This window comes from Lepisosteus platostomus, chromosome 4, assembly GCF_059453375.1.
Source record: "Lepisosteus platostomus isolate fLepPlt1 chromosome 4, fLepPlt1.hap1, whole genome shotgun sequence".
Lineage (NCBI taxonomy): Eukaryota > Metazoa > Chordata > Actinopteri > Semionotiformes > Lepisosteidae > Lepisosteus > Lepisosteus platostomus.
In genome coordinates this window covers 6,775,467-6,790,986 of record NC_142614.1, presented here as the reverse complement: position 1 = coordinate 6,790,986, position 15,520 = coordinate 6,775,467, and the positions used below count along the sequence as shown (strand labels likewise).

The 15,520-nt window shown below is 46.8% G+C and overlaps 2 protein-coding genes across 10 annotated transcripts; one reads left to right on the top strand and one right to left on the bottom strand.

Annotated features, from left to right (window-relative positions):
- Positions 1-464: 464 nt before the first annotated feature.
- On the bottom strand, positions 465-10,356 carry LOC148672286 (uncharacterized). Its single transcript, XM_088627906.1, has 5 exons — positions 9,884-10,356; positions 7,890-8,394; positions 7,571-7,670; positions 6,846-6,939; positions 465-6,559 (listed from the first exon to the last, which is right to left on the bottom strand). The coding sequence occupies exons 2-5, from the start codon at positions 8,271-8,273 to the stop codon at positions 4,708-4,710; spliced, it is 2,430 nt and encodes an 809-aa protein (XP_088484032.1). The 5' UTR covers positions 8,274-8,394; positions 9,884-10,356; the 3' UTR covers positions 465-4,707.
- Positions 10,357-10,469: 113 nt separating this feature from the next.
- On the top strand, positions 10,470-13,946 carry LOC148672285 (uncharacterized). Of its 9 annotated transcripts, none has more exons than XM_088627916.1 (4): positions 10,470-10,606; positions 11,052-11,094; positions 12,229-12,310; positions 12,428-13,946. In XM_088627916.1, exon 4 carries the CDS (start codon positions 12,439-12,441, stop codon positions 13,564-13,566), a length of 1,128 nt encoding a protein of 375 aa, XP_088484042.1. In that variant the 5' UTR covers positions 10,470-10,606; positions 11,052-11,094; positions 12,229-12,310; positions 12,428-12,438; the 3' UTR covers positions 13,567-13,946. The 9 variants fall into 9 exon arrangements, with proteins under 9 accessions (XP_088484042.1, XP_088484034.1, XP_088484035.1 ...); XM_088627908.1 differs by having other exon boundaries at positions 11,732-12,310; XM_088627909.1 differs by having other exon boundaries at positions 11,348-12,310.
- The last annotated feature ends 1,574 nt before the right edge of the window (positions 13,947-15,520 follow it).

The window sequence follows — 15,520 nt, the reverse complement described above, 5'->3', positions numbered from 1 at the left end:
CTAGACTTAAGAAACTGTTCCCATCCAGTTATAAAGGAATGCCATCAGCTCATCTCCCATCTAGCACTGGAAAGAAATGAATGAGAGGCCATCTCATTGACACAACACAAACAAGTCAGTACACAGTAGAGCAATGGGCGGCACCTGCAGCTTGTATTAGCAAGGTCGTGGGTCAAAATGCTGAGCACAAGACTTAAATTACACAGAAACTGGAACATAGACTTGTGAAGGAAAGACCAGCCAAGAAGATGAAAAAAGCAAAGTGCTAATCACCAACAAAGTACAGAAGGGCAAAGCTAATTCAGTAGAAAAGTCAATTGAAGGTAAAAGAAAACCAGTAGCTGGCGATTGCGCTACTTCCCAGTGAGGAAAAATAACTCTTCCGTGTGGTGTTGACGACTCCAACTTATTCCCATAGGCTGTGCCTAAATGCTGCTCAATCACAGTAAATAAATCACCAAGAGTTTGTACAGTTTTAAGTGCGTTTTACGTTTACTTCTTTCTGAAACAGCGCTTTAACATACAAGACACTTCTCCAGTCACCTGTTTTACAGCTCTCATTAACAAAACAACAGGATACAGTCTTGTTGGCAAGGAGACAACTAGGAAAAGAGGACCATTTGACAACTTCATTTAAACTTAATTAAGTGCGACTTAAGTGCAGTCTCGCTTAAAATCATCGAGCCATATACAGATGCAGCCATTCAAAGTGCGCGGTACACACACGTACCGGAGGTAATTGGTACCGTGGTACGTGATTGGTTGACCGACAGGGGCACTGATGGTCCGTTGGTCTGTCGTAGAAAGATTTACAGTAAACGTCTTTACTGTGCCCGTTGTAGTATTGAATATTCATATGGAATTTTACCACTGAAGGGAAATCTTAGTGTCTAAGCATAAAAAGAATAGGAGCATACTGAAACGCGTGTGAAGGCCATAAACGATATTAATTTTGGAACTTAACTTACAGTATATGGCTGGTCTCGGTACTTTAAAGAAAACATACACACCAGTATTCCATTTCTCCCTAAACATTTTAAGCATCGAAGTCTTAAACTAACGTGATACCGGAGTCAACAAGCATACTTTTAGAATTTGATTAAAAGGGAATATAATATGGAATCGCGTATCTCAAGAAATTAATAACGCTATAATTATATTCATGTTGCAAAAAAACTGCAACGGACATAAAAACTCCCTTGCTTTTAACAGAGCGTTCCATAATTTCTAACTACGAAAATTATTCAAACTGCGACACTTATCATTCAACCAGAGCTCGAAATATCACAAGGATCCTCTAGAGCACAGCAAAGACTGTATTAAAAGAATCGCGTATCTCAAGAAATTAATAAGATATAATTATATTTGTGTACTGCGACAGGGCTGTGTAGGGCTGTTTCACCTCTCTCTTCATGTGACTCTATTCAAAAGCCATTTAGCAAAGAGGGGATGAGAAGAGTGACAAACTAGTATACAGTACAGTACTTCAGACCTTTTTTTCTGAACCGGGGAAAATCTGATCATGTTTCTCTATAACAATAATAAAAAACATTGCCACACCCGGACTGGTAAACCAACGCATTAGCACGTCAAAGCCCATTGAGGAGCCGGGCGCAATAACTGTTTTGTCCCTTGATTTACTGATCTGCATTAATTACAGAAATCGAGTTCCTGCTCTTTGCAGACGACCTGGTCCTGCTGTCGCCCACAGAACAGAGGCTGCCACAGAACCTGGCGCTGCTGGAGCAGTATTGTCAGACCTGGGTGCTGACAGTCAATCTGGACAAGACCAGAGTTATGGTTTTCCAGAAAAAAAGCCAGACCCCCATTGGTCTTCCTGAGATCGTCGGATTATGAACGAATAAAAGCATCTTATTAAAAACGTGTTTGCGTTTGTCTGGGTATTTACTTTGTAATCTGTGGTTTACATCTACTGTATTGTTTTGAGATGCCACTTTTAAAGGTGATATGTAAAATAAAGTTTTTTATTATTGTTATAGAGAAACATGATCAGATTTTCCGTGGTTCAGAAAAAAGACGATTAAAATCTGTAATCTTTCCACTTGTATGTCATCGGAAAATACAAGAAGTTTCTGCTTTGTGCTAAGACATTAACGAGTACAACCCCCCTCTCTGCAGAAGTGCTGGCTGTGACCAATTAAACCGGTTTCACAGGTATTTTCAAAGTAGGAAGTACAGTAGGACAGCACAAAAAAAAACAGACATTGTGTGGTACAGCACGGAGCTCAGTCAATTCAAACAAGTTCAGCCTCTGTTCTGTGGGCGACAGCAGGACCAAGTCGTCTGCAAAGAGCAGGAACTCGATTTCTGTAATTAATGCAGATCAGTAAATCAAGGGACAAAACAATTATTGCGCCCGGGTCCTCAATGGGCTTTGACGTGCTAATGCGTTGGTTTAACACTCCAGGTGTGACAAGCCTCTAATGTCTCCCGACTTCGGCAAAAGGCACCTGTGTGGAGACTTTTCGGCAGCAGCGGGAGCAGTACGACGCATTACTGGGGAGGATTGGGAGGCTAGAGACACTCCTGAAAATGCAGACTTTTGTCGATGGACACCGGTGTGTGTGTCTCTCTCTGCTGGATGTCCCTCTCACTCTCTGCTGAATGAATAAAGGCATTTTATTAAAAACGCGTTTGCGTTTGTCTGGTATTTACTTTGGTCCCTTTTAACTGTTTTTCCATCTTCTTTATTGCTTTGAGATGCCACTTTTAAAGGTGATATGTAAAATAATGTATTTTATTATTGTTATAGAGAAACATGATCAGATTTTCCCCGGTTCAGAAAAAAAGATCTAAAGTGCTACACCTAACTTCCTTAATTCGATGTATTTAAAGCAGTGAACTACTGTAGGTGTAACATAACATTCAGAAATACAATCGCGAATAGTTTTGTGGTGTTTGTATAGATGAAACGTTCCTGAAACGTATAACGTGACAAAATTAAAGACGATTAAAATCTGTAATCTTTCCACTTGTACTGTATGTCATCGGAAAATACAATAAGTTTCTGCTTTGTGTAAGGATGGTATCAAAAAGTAATCTAAGTGGTGAGAAAGCTGTGCTCAATGTATTTAAGGGACTTAAAAGTAAAAGGAGATGCTTCATATTGCTTGACTAATTTTAAAAACTAAGTTATAAATGCAGACGCTCCCTCGGTGCCGCACCGGGTGTAAATATCAAAATATACATTCGTCCCGGGCAGAGGCCGAAGAGCGCAGGGCTGGGGTGCGCGGGGAAGAGCAGGACAGGAGTGAAAGTGGTCAGGGCGGGGTTTAGGAAGGCATACAGTCTGGGCAGGTATAGATTACACTTTTCTAAAACGTATTTGAAAAATAAAAACGATTACAATCTAATCCTTCCACGTTTGATCCCAAAATCCCAAGAAAAATAAATCTAAACGGGTAGAAAGCTACGCTGAAAGTTTATTAAGATACTTAGAAGACAAAGATACTGTATCAATTTATGTTGCATTAGTCTGAAAACACATATAATTAAACACGCGTTTGCGATTTAAATCAAAACACGATTTAAATCAATACAAATGTTTATATTGTAACGCATACTGTCCAGCCTCCATTTCTCTATAAAAATTTACTCTATTACAAATTTACAATTTGTTGATAATAGAAATCTTAGGTTCTCTAAAGCTTTGTGATAGTTGACCCACCCAGGCAGCAAAAGATCAGCTGCACTTGTAAGATGCGACACCGAAGATATGATTATTAACCTTTTAAATCTCTGAAGGAATCCCCCCCACACACACACACAATAGAAGCAGGAAGCGGACGCAGGGACCGTTGTCAGAAGGGAAGAAGGCGACTATTCATTGCTATCAAAAATGACTTAGAATCGATCATGTTGTGATATTTTGAAATATAAAAGTCAATTGATTGTCCATAATATTGCTATTCTTGAATGGCTGCATCTGTACTTCCTCATATACTTTCAGTGGGGGCCAACTTACACCACATAATTGAGAAGAGGCCCTCCTTCTCCTCAGATGAAGCGGTCAGAAGAACAGAAAAATAAATACTTTCACAAAGTCCCACAACCTGCACATTAACTCTATTTCCTTGCCTCGGAATTCAAACCGCAAGGGCAGATGTGGAGAACCAGCTGCGATCTTCTACCTCCCTTTTGCCAAGAAAAGACCCTGCATGCCTTTACCTCTCTATAACAGTACAAAAAAGGTGTCGGGAATTTGACAACAAAGAATGATGGTGGTACGCCCCAGATAAATGAACTCTTTTAATAATAATAATAATAATAATAATAATAATAATAATGTTTCTTTATTAGCCCTCTACAATTTCTTGCATTAGGAATTTGTCTTTTCGCATACCCCAGCTTTTCTCCATGGAGACACAGACACACAGACAGGGAGAGAAGCTGGGGGTCAGAGCGCAGGGTCTGCCATTGTACGGCGCCCCTGGAGCAGTTGGGGTTAAGGGCCTTGCTCAGGGGCCCAACGGAGTAGGATTCCTCTGCCGGCCGCGGGATTTGAACCGGTAACTTTCCAGTCACAGGCGCAGATCCTTAGCCACAGAGCCACCTCTCCTTTTACACATATTTTGTACATTTCACCAGCTTGCCGCAACCCCACACTTTACTAGCAGCTGAGCACACAGGGGAACGTCACGCGAGCAAACCATCAGCTTCACCTTCAGTCCTGCACCTCCCTCGCCATTATATTACGACCTCAATTTCGTAGGCAGCTCCCGTTTTGAAGGGACCTGTGCTTCGGGCAGGATCCGGGTGGCTCTGGTCCGTCTCCCCGGCGACGGGCCCAGATGCAGGGCCGGTCCGCCCCTCGCCGCCGTGCGTGCGGAGGTGCCTCTTGAGGGAGGTGGAGTGCCTGAAGCTCTGGCCGCAGGAGGAGCAGCTGTAGGGCTTCTCGCCCGTGTGGATCCGCTGGTGCACCTTGAGGTACCTCGGCTCGCTGAAGCTCTTCCAGCACTGGCCACAAGGGTGGCGCTTCTCCTTCGGCGCCTGCGGGGGGCGCCCCGGCGAGGGCGGCTGCGGGCTGCTCCGCGAGTGAATCTGCCGGTGGGACCTGAAACTCGACAGGTGGGTGAAGCTCTTCTCACACGCGGCGCACTTGTAGGGCCTCTCCCCCGTGTGGATGCGCCGGTGCCCCTTCAGAGTGCCCAGCTGAGTGAACCTCTTGTCGCACACCGGGCAGCTGTAAGGCTTCTCTCCCGTGTGAGTGCGCTGGTGGATTTTCAGCTTCCCCGGCTCGCTGAACCTCTTCCCGCACTCGGAGCAGCAGTTGGGCTTCTTCTCCCGGTGGGCCCCCTGGTGCTTCTGCAGCTGGCCAGGCTCGCTGAAGCTGTGCCAGCAGAGCAGGCACCGGTAGGGCCTCTCCGCCTCGGCGAAGCCCTGGTCGCACTCGGCGCACTGGGAGGGCCGGGCGGCGGAGTGGATCTTCTGGTGCTCCTGCAGGGTGCCCAGCTGAAGGAAGCTCTGGCCGCACGCCGGGCACAGGAAGGGCTTCTCCCCGGTGTGAATGCGCTGGTGCACGCGCAGGTTGCCCGGCTGGCTGAACCTCTTCCCGCACACGGGGCAGGGGCTGGTCTTCCGCCCGCTGTGGATCCCCTGATGGACCTTGAGGTGCTTCAGCTCCTTGAAGCTCTTCGAGCAGTGGGGGCAGCGGTGGGGCTTCTCGCCCGTGTGGGCGCGCTGGTGCCGCTTCAGGTGGTACAGGCGGGTGAAGCTGCTCCCGCACTCCGCGCAGCTGAAGGGCTTGTCGCCGGCGTGCAGCTGCTGGTGCTCCTTGAGCTTGCCCCGTTTGCAGAAGCCCCTGCCGCACTCGGCGCAGCGGTGGGGCTTCTGGCCCGTGTGGACGAGCCGGTGCTCCCGGAAGGTGGAGGCGTGGCTGAAGCTCTTGCCGCACACGGCGCAGCGGTGCGGCCTCTCGCCCGTGTGGATGCGCCGGTGCTCCTTCAGGGAGCCCCGGTGACTGAAGGCCCTCCCGCAGTCCGCGCAGCGGTGCGGCTTCTCGCCCGTGTGGACGCGCAGGTGCTCCTTCAGGGAGCCCAGGTGAGTGAAGGCCCTCCCGCAGTCCGCGCAGCGGTGCGGCTTCTCGCCCGTGTGGACGCGCTGGTGCTTCTTCAGGTGCCACAGTTGGCTGAAGTCCTTGCCGCAGTCGGGACAGCGATAGGGCCTTTCTCCCGTGTGAACGCGCTCGTGGACCCTCAGGTCCCAGGGCTTGGTGAACGCCTTCCCGCACACGCCGCAGTGATGCAGTCTTTCTCCGGTGTGGATCCGCTGGTGCACCTTAAGGTTCCTGAGCAGTGAGAACGATTTCCCGCAGTCGGGGCAGTTAAATCCGCTTCTCAAGGGGGCCGAGGTCTCTACCCCCGCGTCACCCTGGCGCTCAGATTCACAGTCCTCTTCTTTAATACACACCACAGCCACTTCTGGAAACCCCGGGTCAACGCTGGGGGCGCCTCGTGAAGGGCTCTCCTCCATGCCGCAAACGAGACCTGCCTTCTCTCTTTGCTGTGGATCTGCTTTGGAAAGTCTCTCACCTGGGCACCTACAAGAACAGAAATGGTGATGCTGTATAGAACACACATACAGAACTGCCTGTAGAAATAAAAAGAAAGCTGTCCTGTTTTTTAGACAACTATCACTATACTTGACTGAGAAAAGGAATGCAAATTCACAAAGTCAGAACCTGTGCAAGATTCTGGACAGAGGGCACCAAGCCTCACAAGCAGTTGAATCCCTTCATGTGTGGCACACACGCCTTGATTTCTAATAGCAGACTACAATGCAAACTCAGCTTCGGCTCAGAAGAACAACATATTAATCTGACTTACAGTGACATCGCTTGGGTGGTTTGCAGGGAGGACACAGATGAAGACCATGCTGGTTTCTCGTCTGTCGCAGGGTCCGATTCGCCAGTCAGAGATGCTATTGAGGAAGAAGTAGCCAGAGCAGTCCATAAACATGTGCCATTTTCAAAAAGAATTATTAAAAAACATGTACATACACTGCTGTCCTTAAATATTAAACAATCACAACACCAGACGTACTGTTATTACAGATGCAACTCAACATAGATTCTACCACATGTTCACAGATTTTCCAGAAGATACAGGCCCACTAGGCCAACGGCTGTTGCCACAGCTACGTAGTGAGCTGCAGCGTTCATGAATATCCCTAATGCACTCAGTGGAAGTGAAGTCTGTGGACTGTAAACTTTAAAAGGTGTCTGAATTGACACATTCTGGTCCACCTCTGCCTTCAGCAAGGCCCTAGAGCAGCGTTTGATTTAGAAATTCTTCACTCTTCAGCACAAGGTCAGAGACAAGTAACGCAGCCATAATGAGAGAGACAGAACAACCAGAGCTACAAGCAATGGACTACATGGGCCAGACAGCCTCCTCTCATCTACAGCCTTTCTTCTGCTCCTGCGTTGTTGACGAAGCTCACTGGGCTGACTCTGTCCAGGCTGATGGCAATCGTCTCTGTTTCACACTCAAGAGAACTGTCAGCCTTTTCTGCTCACATTTATAGTTCAAGTGTGAAAGGAAAGGCTTACTCTTCTTTTCCCCCTCAAAGGCATCAGAGATGTGGGTATGTGTGGTTTCAGGCCCGGCATCAGAAGCTCCTTCATCCTCTTTGCTTGTGTGCCTCATCCCCTGCAACAGAGGCACTTCACTCACCATAGATCTCAATGAGCTTTCTACTGATGACTTCATAATGTAGAATCATCCGGTTAATGGGGTCAACTGAGTGACAAATGGGAGTGTAAGGAACACTATGAAAGCAATAGAGCAAGTGCTACAAAAGGAAAATGCAAAAGACATTCCATACAATTTCTGAATTCACATGATTAAACACTGTTACTTAAAACTTACTTGCAAAACAACCTCCCTCATAGAAGGTGCTTTTATTCTTAGAGGTTTCTTTGATGTTCCAGCAGCGACAGCAGCTAGCCTTTCAGGCGAGGACACAGAAAGAGCATCAGGGCAGTGAATTGTGGGAACGGCATCCTCTTTCAGTTTCAGACGATTTGTAAAGTGCAGCTTAAACTTGAGCAGAGAGGAGAGCTCAAATGCATCATCCTGAAAATGCACTGAACACAATCTGCTGCGCTTGGAGTGCCCCCTCCAGCCGGTTTGTCTCGTCCTCAGAAAGTCATTCCAAAGGCTGCACATGCGAGGGTCTTTCGGGAAAAAGAAGAGCGCAACGCCGTCTTTGGTTGACCTTCTGCAATTCTCTGCAACGCAGCCTGAAGACATTGTGAAATCTGTCTTCTCTATCCGGGTACAGAAAAAACTCACAGTTGATCAGAATGGGAATTGACAGGAGATCTTAGCTTGCTAGACACTCCGCCAACCAGTTCAACCTTTGATCTGCCTCCTGTGAAAGGCAAACACAAAAATTAAAGTCACATACATTCCACCTAGCGCCGCCACCCTGTGTCCTCATCTCATTAGACCGCAGTAGCTGAGCAGGGTTGGGCCCGGTTAGTACTGGGAGAGAGATGGGATCTCTAAGAAGAATCTGATTGCAGCTCTCACTGAGATGATGTACAGGGGTCCTGACATCTTGCTTTGCTATTGTGAGAGCACAGTGCTATAGGGACCACATTTCCTAGATTCCTCTGGGGGAATGAGCAGCTGCTCTGTCACCTGACCAGCTGCAGGAAGCCAATTGGTCAGGTGACTCTATAAGAACCAGGAATAGACCGCTTCCAGCGTTGGTCTGTGGGACTGGGTGGCTGTAGCCTGAGTGGGGGGAATACCTGTATGTGCTAATTGCCTGACTGGGGACTTTTGGGGACTTTTTGAGGTTCTGTTTGAAAGAATCTGGCAGAGATGCCAATAAAGGCACTGGGGTGTGTTTGTTGGTCTGGACCCACCAATTTTCAAACCTCCTGTTGTGAGGTGCCCACAGGTATATCACACTCTCATTAAAGACATTACAGCAGGGGTGCTAGTCCCAGTCCCATTGGTTAAATTCCACTTCCACATGGTTTCAGACTAATATACACGTAATGTTCAGTCTGTTAAATAATTTATTCAACTATTCTGCTGCATGGAAGGTGCTAACACAGAATTATAATCATAAACATCGACGGTTTTCATTTCACAATTTTCATTAAAAAATGAAATGACTGTCCAACAGCTAGGGAGTATACTTCAATAGAGACGACAGAGTTAGAAGCACGGGTGCTAACTTGACCCTTTTTACAAGATTGTGTTCTGTTTTGGTCCCCTCTTTCCTGATGTTTTTTGCAGCTCTGTACACGTTGCAAAGAATAGAAACTACGATAGAGTTTTTGTTCTCATAGCACGGTAAAAAAAACAACACAAGTTAAAAGAATTAAGAATCTTAAGCCTTGATCAAAGGAAGACGTAATTGAAGACTATCTGAAAAGTACAGATCAATGAATGTATCTACCTGCCTCACAACTTGCTGTCGTCTTACTACAAATTACTGTAACATATACTTTATATGAAGTACAATATTAGCTAGGAATATTTCTGCACGCAGATTGGAGCACAAGTGACACCACTGATCGACAGGGTTCTCAAGGCAATCGAGGACGGTTTCAAAGCTGCAGGCGGCACTGGTAGTTATTAGCTAATCCGGGGAAACTATAACTTTCTGTTGGAGCTAGAAAACTCACTCGGAGTATCTGCGGAAAACACAGAACCTAAATGCCCATCACGGACTACTATTCATATGTAGGCACTTTCTCAATACGGCTGTTTTTTTGCAGATAGTAAAAGTACACAACTTAAAACTCATACCGTACTTGTTATAATGCGTATTCCATTTATTACTGAAAATAATACATCCTTAGTCACTATTTTATTATTCTTATTAACTTATAAGGGTTTACCTGTTTATTTCTTACGCCCCTCATCATATCTTGGTTTACACTGCAGGTTCCAGCAACAGACGTCTTCCCTCCAGCACCCCGGCGTGATGGATATTGGTTCCGAGCTGTGGGTTTCGTCTTTGGCGTCACGATTGCTTATTATCATTCAGACACATTGGTCTTTGTTCGTAGGAGTTTACCTCAAAATGGCTTTTATCTCACATCGGTAAAATTCCCATTGAATTTGAAACTTTGAAACTACACTTTGTACAGTATATCCTAGTCGCCCTCTTCCGCGGCGAGTACATTACCTCACCGTCCAGACGTCAGGACCTGCTGGTAAGGTAGAATCGCAGTCCCTAACCACCTTTACGGTTAATGCCAACCCCTGTGCCATTGCGCCACAACGGTAGAGCTTTTCGTTTCCCCTATCCACGCATCCCAAGTTGTCACACCTACTGTACAATGTATTCGTGACATGGATAACGAAAAAGTGATCATTCAATGGAGAAACATTTTGTATCAATGCTTGACTTTTAAACCTTAATAAATAACGAATACACATTAAAATTAAAATTTAATAATGGAGATTTACAACAAGGAGTCCGCAAAGTTGCTCTTAGGGACTAAATAACGCGGAACCAGTTACCCAGAGCGATTACTGCTCGGGGGACGGAATTCAGTGGTCGGGCGCCAAAACAAAGATGCAAAGATAGAGGAGGCTGTCCTTGTGTCTTTCAGAAGGTGAGGACTTAAAATACCAGCAACAGAGCTATCTGTAACGTAGTTCAAAGTTTACGTGGATAAACTGAATAGTCTATTTTCATGTCCGTAGTTGTAAACGTTCTTGGGCGCCAAACTACGGTTATTTAATTTAACCAGCAACATCGGCTAATTTAAATGCGGCGTTATATTTGGAAGCCCTCTAGTTTCATAAACTGCGGCTGGAACTGTGCAACCTCTCACCATTGTAAAAAAATGAATGAGGGAATAAATGGAAAAACTTGATTTTTGTTGTCAAGTATAAGTGAAGAGAGATTGTGCAGCTGGGTATGACATATAAAGAATGTAAAGTAAATATAACTGACAGCAGAGTCCCGTATACACTAGTTAGCAAACTGTATCTGCAAATAGCCAGACGTACAAAGATCTTTTATTAATGTAAATGTATGTGCATATTATTTTACAGGAATGCAAAGTCCACGCAGTCTTTATGGAATGACTTTAAAGAGGTAACAGTTTCAAATCGCCTGCACTGTTCAAACATGTTTGTCTCTAGTCCGGCTCTCTACCATCTATGTCCATTGAACTGTGGATTCTAAAGTAATGTATGAATTATTTTGATAATAATTAGGACTTCGACATTTCTGTTACTCAAGTTGAAGACCCCCTGGGTTCCACACATTTTATCACCATTTGCCTTTAAAATAATGCAAAATCGCAGTGTTAAAATAATAAAGGTAACAATTCCTTGCTCTTGTATAGCATTTCATCCCCAAGACTTTGTGAAGGTCTGATTTTGCAGGACCTGAGTGGAATTTATCAGGGATACAAGAGTTAAGTCCCCTACTCTTTCGAACAGTGCCAGGGGATCTTTAATGGCTTCAGGCTGGACATCTCATTATATTACAGGAACACTTTATGTTGTTTTCCAATTTTTTAACAGTAGGTAAAGGTATTCTGTTAGCCATTAGGCATTTTAATTCATACACCTAGCAGTGAAGATGTGTAGCTATGGTTTCATGAGCATTTTATCAAACAGTGTTATAATGTGGTGTAGATAATTAGGCCTGCACTATTCCTGTTAACTCTTCGGTTAACACTGGGGCTTGCGCTGAAAGAGGGAGCACACTTCTTTTTCCTTTTCAGAAGGGCAGAGAAAATCGGGCATTTTGGTCACATTGATGTTCCAGATGAGTCACTAGCCCACTGTGACTGGGATTCTCCCTTCTTTGTGCCCCCCTGCTGTTGACTGGGAGTCAGCCGGCGTTCCACCTCAATTTCACATCCCAGTACGATGGTTGTAGCTTTGAAGTATGTCGATAAACAAGTGCTTATTTCATGCTGGGAAGCTATACAATATAAAAAATGATTCCGACTTAAAATATAACAGAAAAAAGACGGGGCTTCTTGAGCTGTCTAGAAATGGATTTCTTAGTTTACTAACCAGTATTTCTGAGTGGGGTGTTGGGGGTGATTGATTTGAGCCAAGACTCTGATTGCCCTGCAGTTACAGAAAACAGGCATGCTTTAGCTGAAAGGTTAGAATTAAAACTTGCTTACCCAAAACCTACAGGAATGAACTGACTTGGTTGACAAAGATTTACGGTATGGCTAAAACACACTTCTCTTTACTCTCCCTGCAGCTCACAGATGGCAGCCCACTGGAGCTCCGCAGGTGTGAGCCTGGCCAGTACCTGGGAAAGCTAAGGTTGCTGCTGGAAAAAGGTGTTAGTGGGACCAATAGGGGGCGCTCACCCTGTAGTCTGTGTGGGTCTTAGTGCACCAGTGTAGAAAAGGCGCTTCTGCAAGTGCACTGAGTTGCTAAATCCTGTTCGTTCACAGGTGAACAGGAGATGGCTGACCCTGGAATGCAACAGGTGTCAGAGATCGTGCTGGTCCACATTAAAGAGGAGTTCGCGCCTCTCGACGGCGAAGTGGTGAAACACCAGCATGACTGTGCGGCACAGTCAGAGGAAACATCCGAGCTCCTCTATACGAAGGGAGAGCTCCTGAAGGACTCCTTTCGTGTTGCCAAGGTCACAGACCCGGACTCTGGCTTGCCCGTCAAGGACGTGAGGGTGTGTAAGACGCTGCCCTTTCCCGGGACAGGTTCCACTCAGGACAGTGGCGACGCGGGAAGCCGAGAGCCGGGCGACCGCATGGATCCGGCGGCAGAGAAGCCCTTTCCTTGCAGCCAGTGTGCGAAGAGCTTCAGCAAATCAAAAAGGCTCAGAGAGCACCAGCGGGTCCATCTGGGGGAGAAGCCCCACCTCTGCCTGGAGTGCGGCAGGAGCTTCGCCGCCCTGTCGGAGCTGAGGAAGCACCAGCGCATCCACACGGGCGAGAAGCCCTTCCGCTGCTCCGAGTGCGCCAGGGGCTTCAACCGGCTGAGGAACCTGCGGCGCCACTACCAGGTCCACACGGGCGAGACGCCCTTCCACTGCCCCGTGTGCGGCAACAGCTTCACCACCCTGGCGGTCCTGCAGCGGCACCAGCGCACCCACACGGGCGAGAAGCCCTTCCGCTGCGCCCAGTGCCAGCGCGGCTTCCGGCAGGTGGGCCACCTGCAGTCGCACCTGCGCACGCACTCCGGCGAGAGGCCCTACAGCTGCGCCGACTGCGGCAAGAGGTTCAACGAGCTGGGCTCCCTCAAGAGGCACCGGCGCACCCACACGGGGGAGAAGCCCTACTGCTGCGCGCGGTGCGGGAAGAGCTTCATCACGCTGGCCGAGCTCAGGCGGCACCACAGCACCCACACGGGGGCCAAGCCCTTCGAGTGCGCCGCGTGCCGGAAGAGCTTCAGCCAGCTCAGGAACCTCAAGAGGCACCAGCAGATCCACACGGGGGACAAGCCGCACCCCTGCGCGTCCTGCGGGAAGCGCTTCATCACGTCCTCGGACCTGAAGCGCCACCGCCAGCGCGTGCACGCGGCCGAGGCGCCCCAGGCGGGGCTCGGCGTCAGAACGGTTGTCGTCGGTTAAGTGAAACTGGCCAGGGCGTGTGGAGTGGAGAGGCAGGGGCAAGCCAAAGTCCGGACGAAACTTTCTGGAGAACGTTTATTATCGTTTTTCCATCCTTCATTGCCCTCTCTGTATAATTCTGCAGAAAGTCCGGGTTTCTCAATGGAGACAGTATCCGTTACAGAATTCCAGGGATTTCGAATTCCTCTCCTCTGCAGGCACACAGACAGACATGCGAACTGCCTCGGTCATTTGCTCTATGGGGAGAAACCAGCAGATTCAGAGCTAACACCTGTTTCCCCAGCTTGGTCTTGATCAAGTTCTTATTGATCTTTAAGGCAGCCCTGCCAAGAACTGTTTCCTTTCCATTCAAATAAATGTGCAGGTTGCTAAGAAAACAAGGCCTCGAGTTCTTATTTCATGCAACGGCCGTGTATCTTGTCTGCCTCGCACTCTGGCATTTGTTGTTTGTGAATATGTTAAGGTAGAAACAAATTCATGAATAGTAGACTACAAAAAAGAAACATCAGCCACAGGCATTAAGGAGAATCTTGATCCACAAGATTCTGTTGTTAAATGGTTGGGTCAGGACTGCCCTCAAACACAGTACAGTTTAGATTTTTCAGTTCAGATACTGTAGCACCACCCTTTTAAGAGTTTCTGTGTTAAAGCATGTAACAGCATACTGATTTTTGCACATTAAAGAAGGGGTTAAACAAAAGGCTGGGAAAAGGGGTTTACAAAAGGGAAGAGTTAAGTTACAGTTACAATTTGAAGCAAAATCGATGGCTAGGAATCTTATAAGTGCACAGTATCTAGAGAATGGGGAGGATGTAACTGGGATACATTTTTCCTAAGAGAAGTTCCCTCTTTGTAATAAATCACTGACGGTCCTGTTAGGGGCTTTTTAAGGAGACTTGAGTCTTTTTGCAGTGGATCTCTGAAATGAGTCACAATCAGGCCCTCTGTCCTTACGTGTGATCAGCTACATGCTGTCTGCGATAAGTAAGTTTGATTGCAAATGCTCCAAATATCTATGCTGACGGGAAGAAAACAAGTGTTCCTAATTTTATATACAATATCCTAACTAAAAGAATAGCCACAGGTTCTTGATCTCTTACAGTTTAAAAAGCTAACAAGAAAGTCGATCAGATACTAGAGAGGGTCGCTCAGCTCATCTTGTTCATCCAGCTGCTAGTGGTTTGAAGATCCAAGGATCACATCAGCAGACTTGTGGCACTTGGCCTTATTTTAGAATTAGCCGCACTTCTAACTGGGATAACGGTCAAACGTAGTGGTTTGGAGTAGTGGTTAGAGCTCTGGAGCAGGTGCTGTAGGTGACCTTGAGTGAGCTACTCGGCTCAGCTCCGTTAAATACTGTAAAAACAAGTCTCTGCGTCATCACTGTCAATGAGAATTTGTTCTCTGACTCGGTTGGATCTGGTTACAGGGATGTCACAGGCTAGAAACTGAACCCTAAAGGGGAGGGAGGGCCCCCCAAAACCAATGGCCTTCCTGGGAATTCTTAACTAACAGGCATGTTTTTATACACCAGACATCGACCGATCCCTTCCATGCAGCCTATCATTCCTTTGTTTTATGGAAAACTGCATCACACACCCCACATCTTTCGCCAAGGGCGTGCTGTTGGTGAAAACAAAACGTCCCCTCTAGGTGCTTGGTAATCCCACAGCCTGCAGCGGTACAGTGCTGATGCTGCATGTCTTACAGATACCATAAACAACAGCAACCCAGCAACACGGCATGAAGGTCATGCAGGCGAGACTATTTATTTACAGAAAGTCTCAGCCCCTTGTGTTGGTTTTGCCTCTGTTTGGTTTCATCACACAGGGAAAGTGTACTCGAAAGTCATGAATTCATGCCAGTTGTATCCCATCTCTCCCTTGCCTGGAGCTGTAATAGGGAAGTATTCCTTTCCCCTAAGAGCATAAGCCACTGCAGACAGGGTACAGAG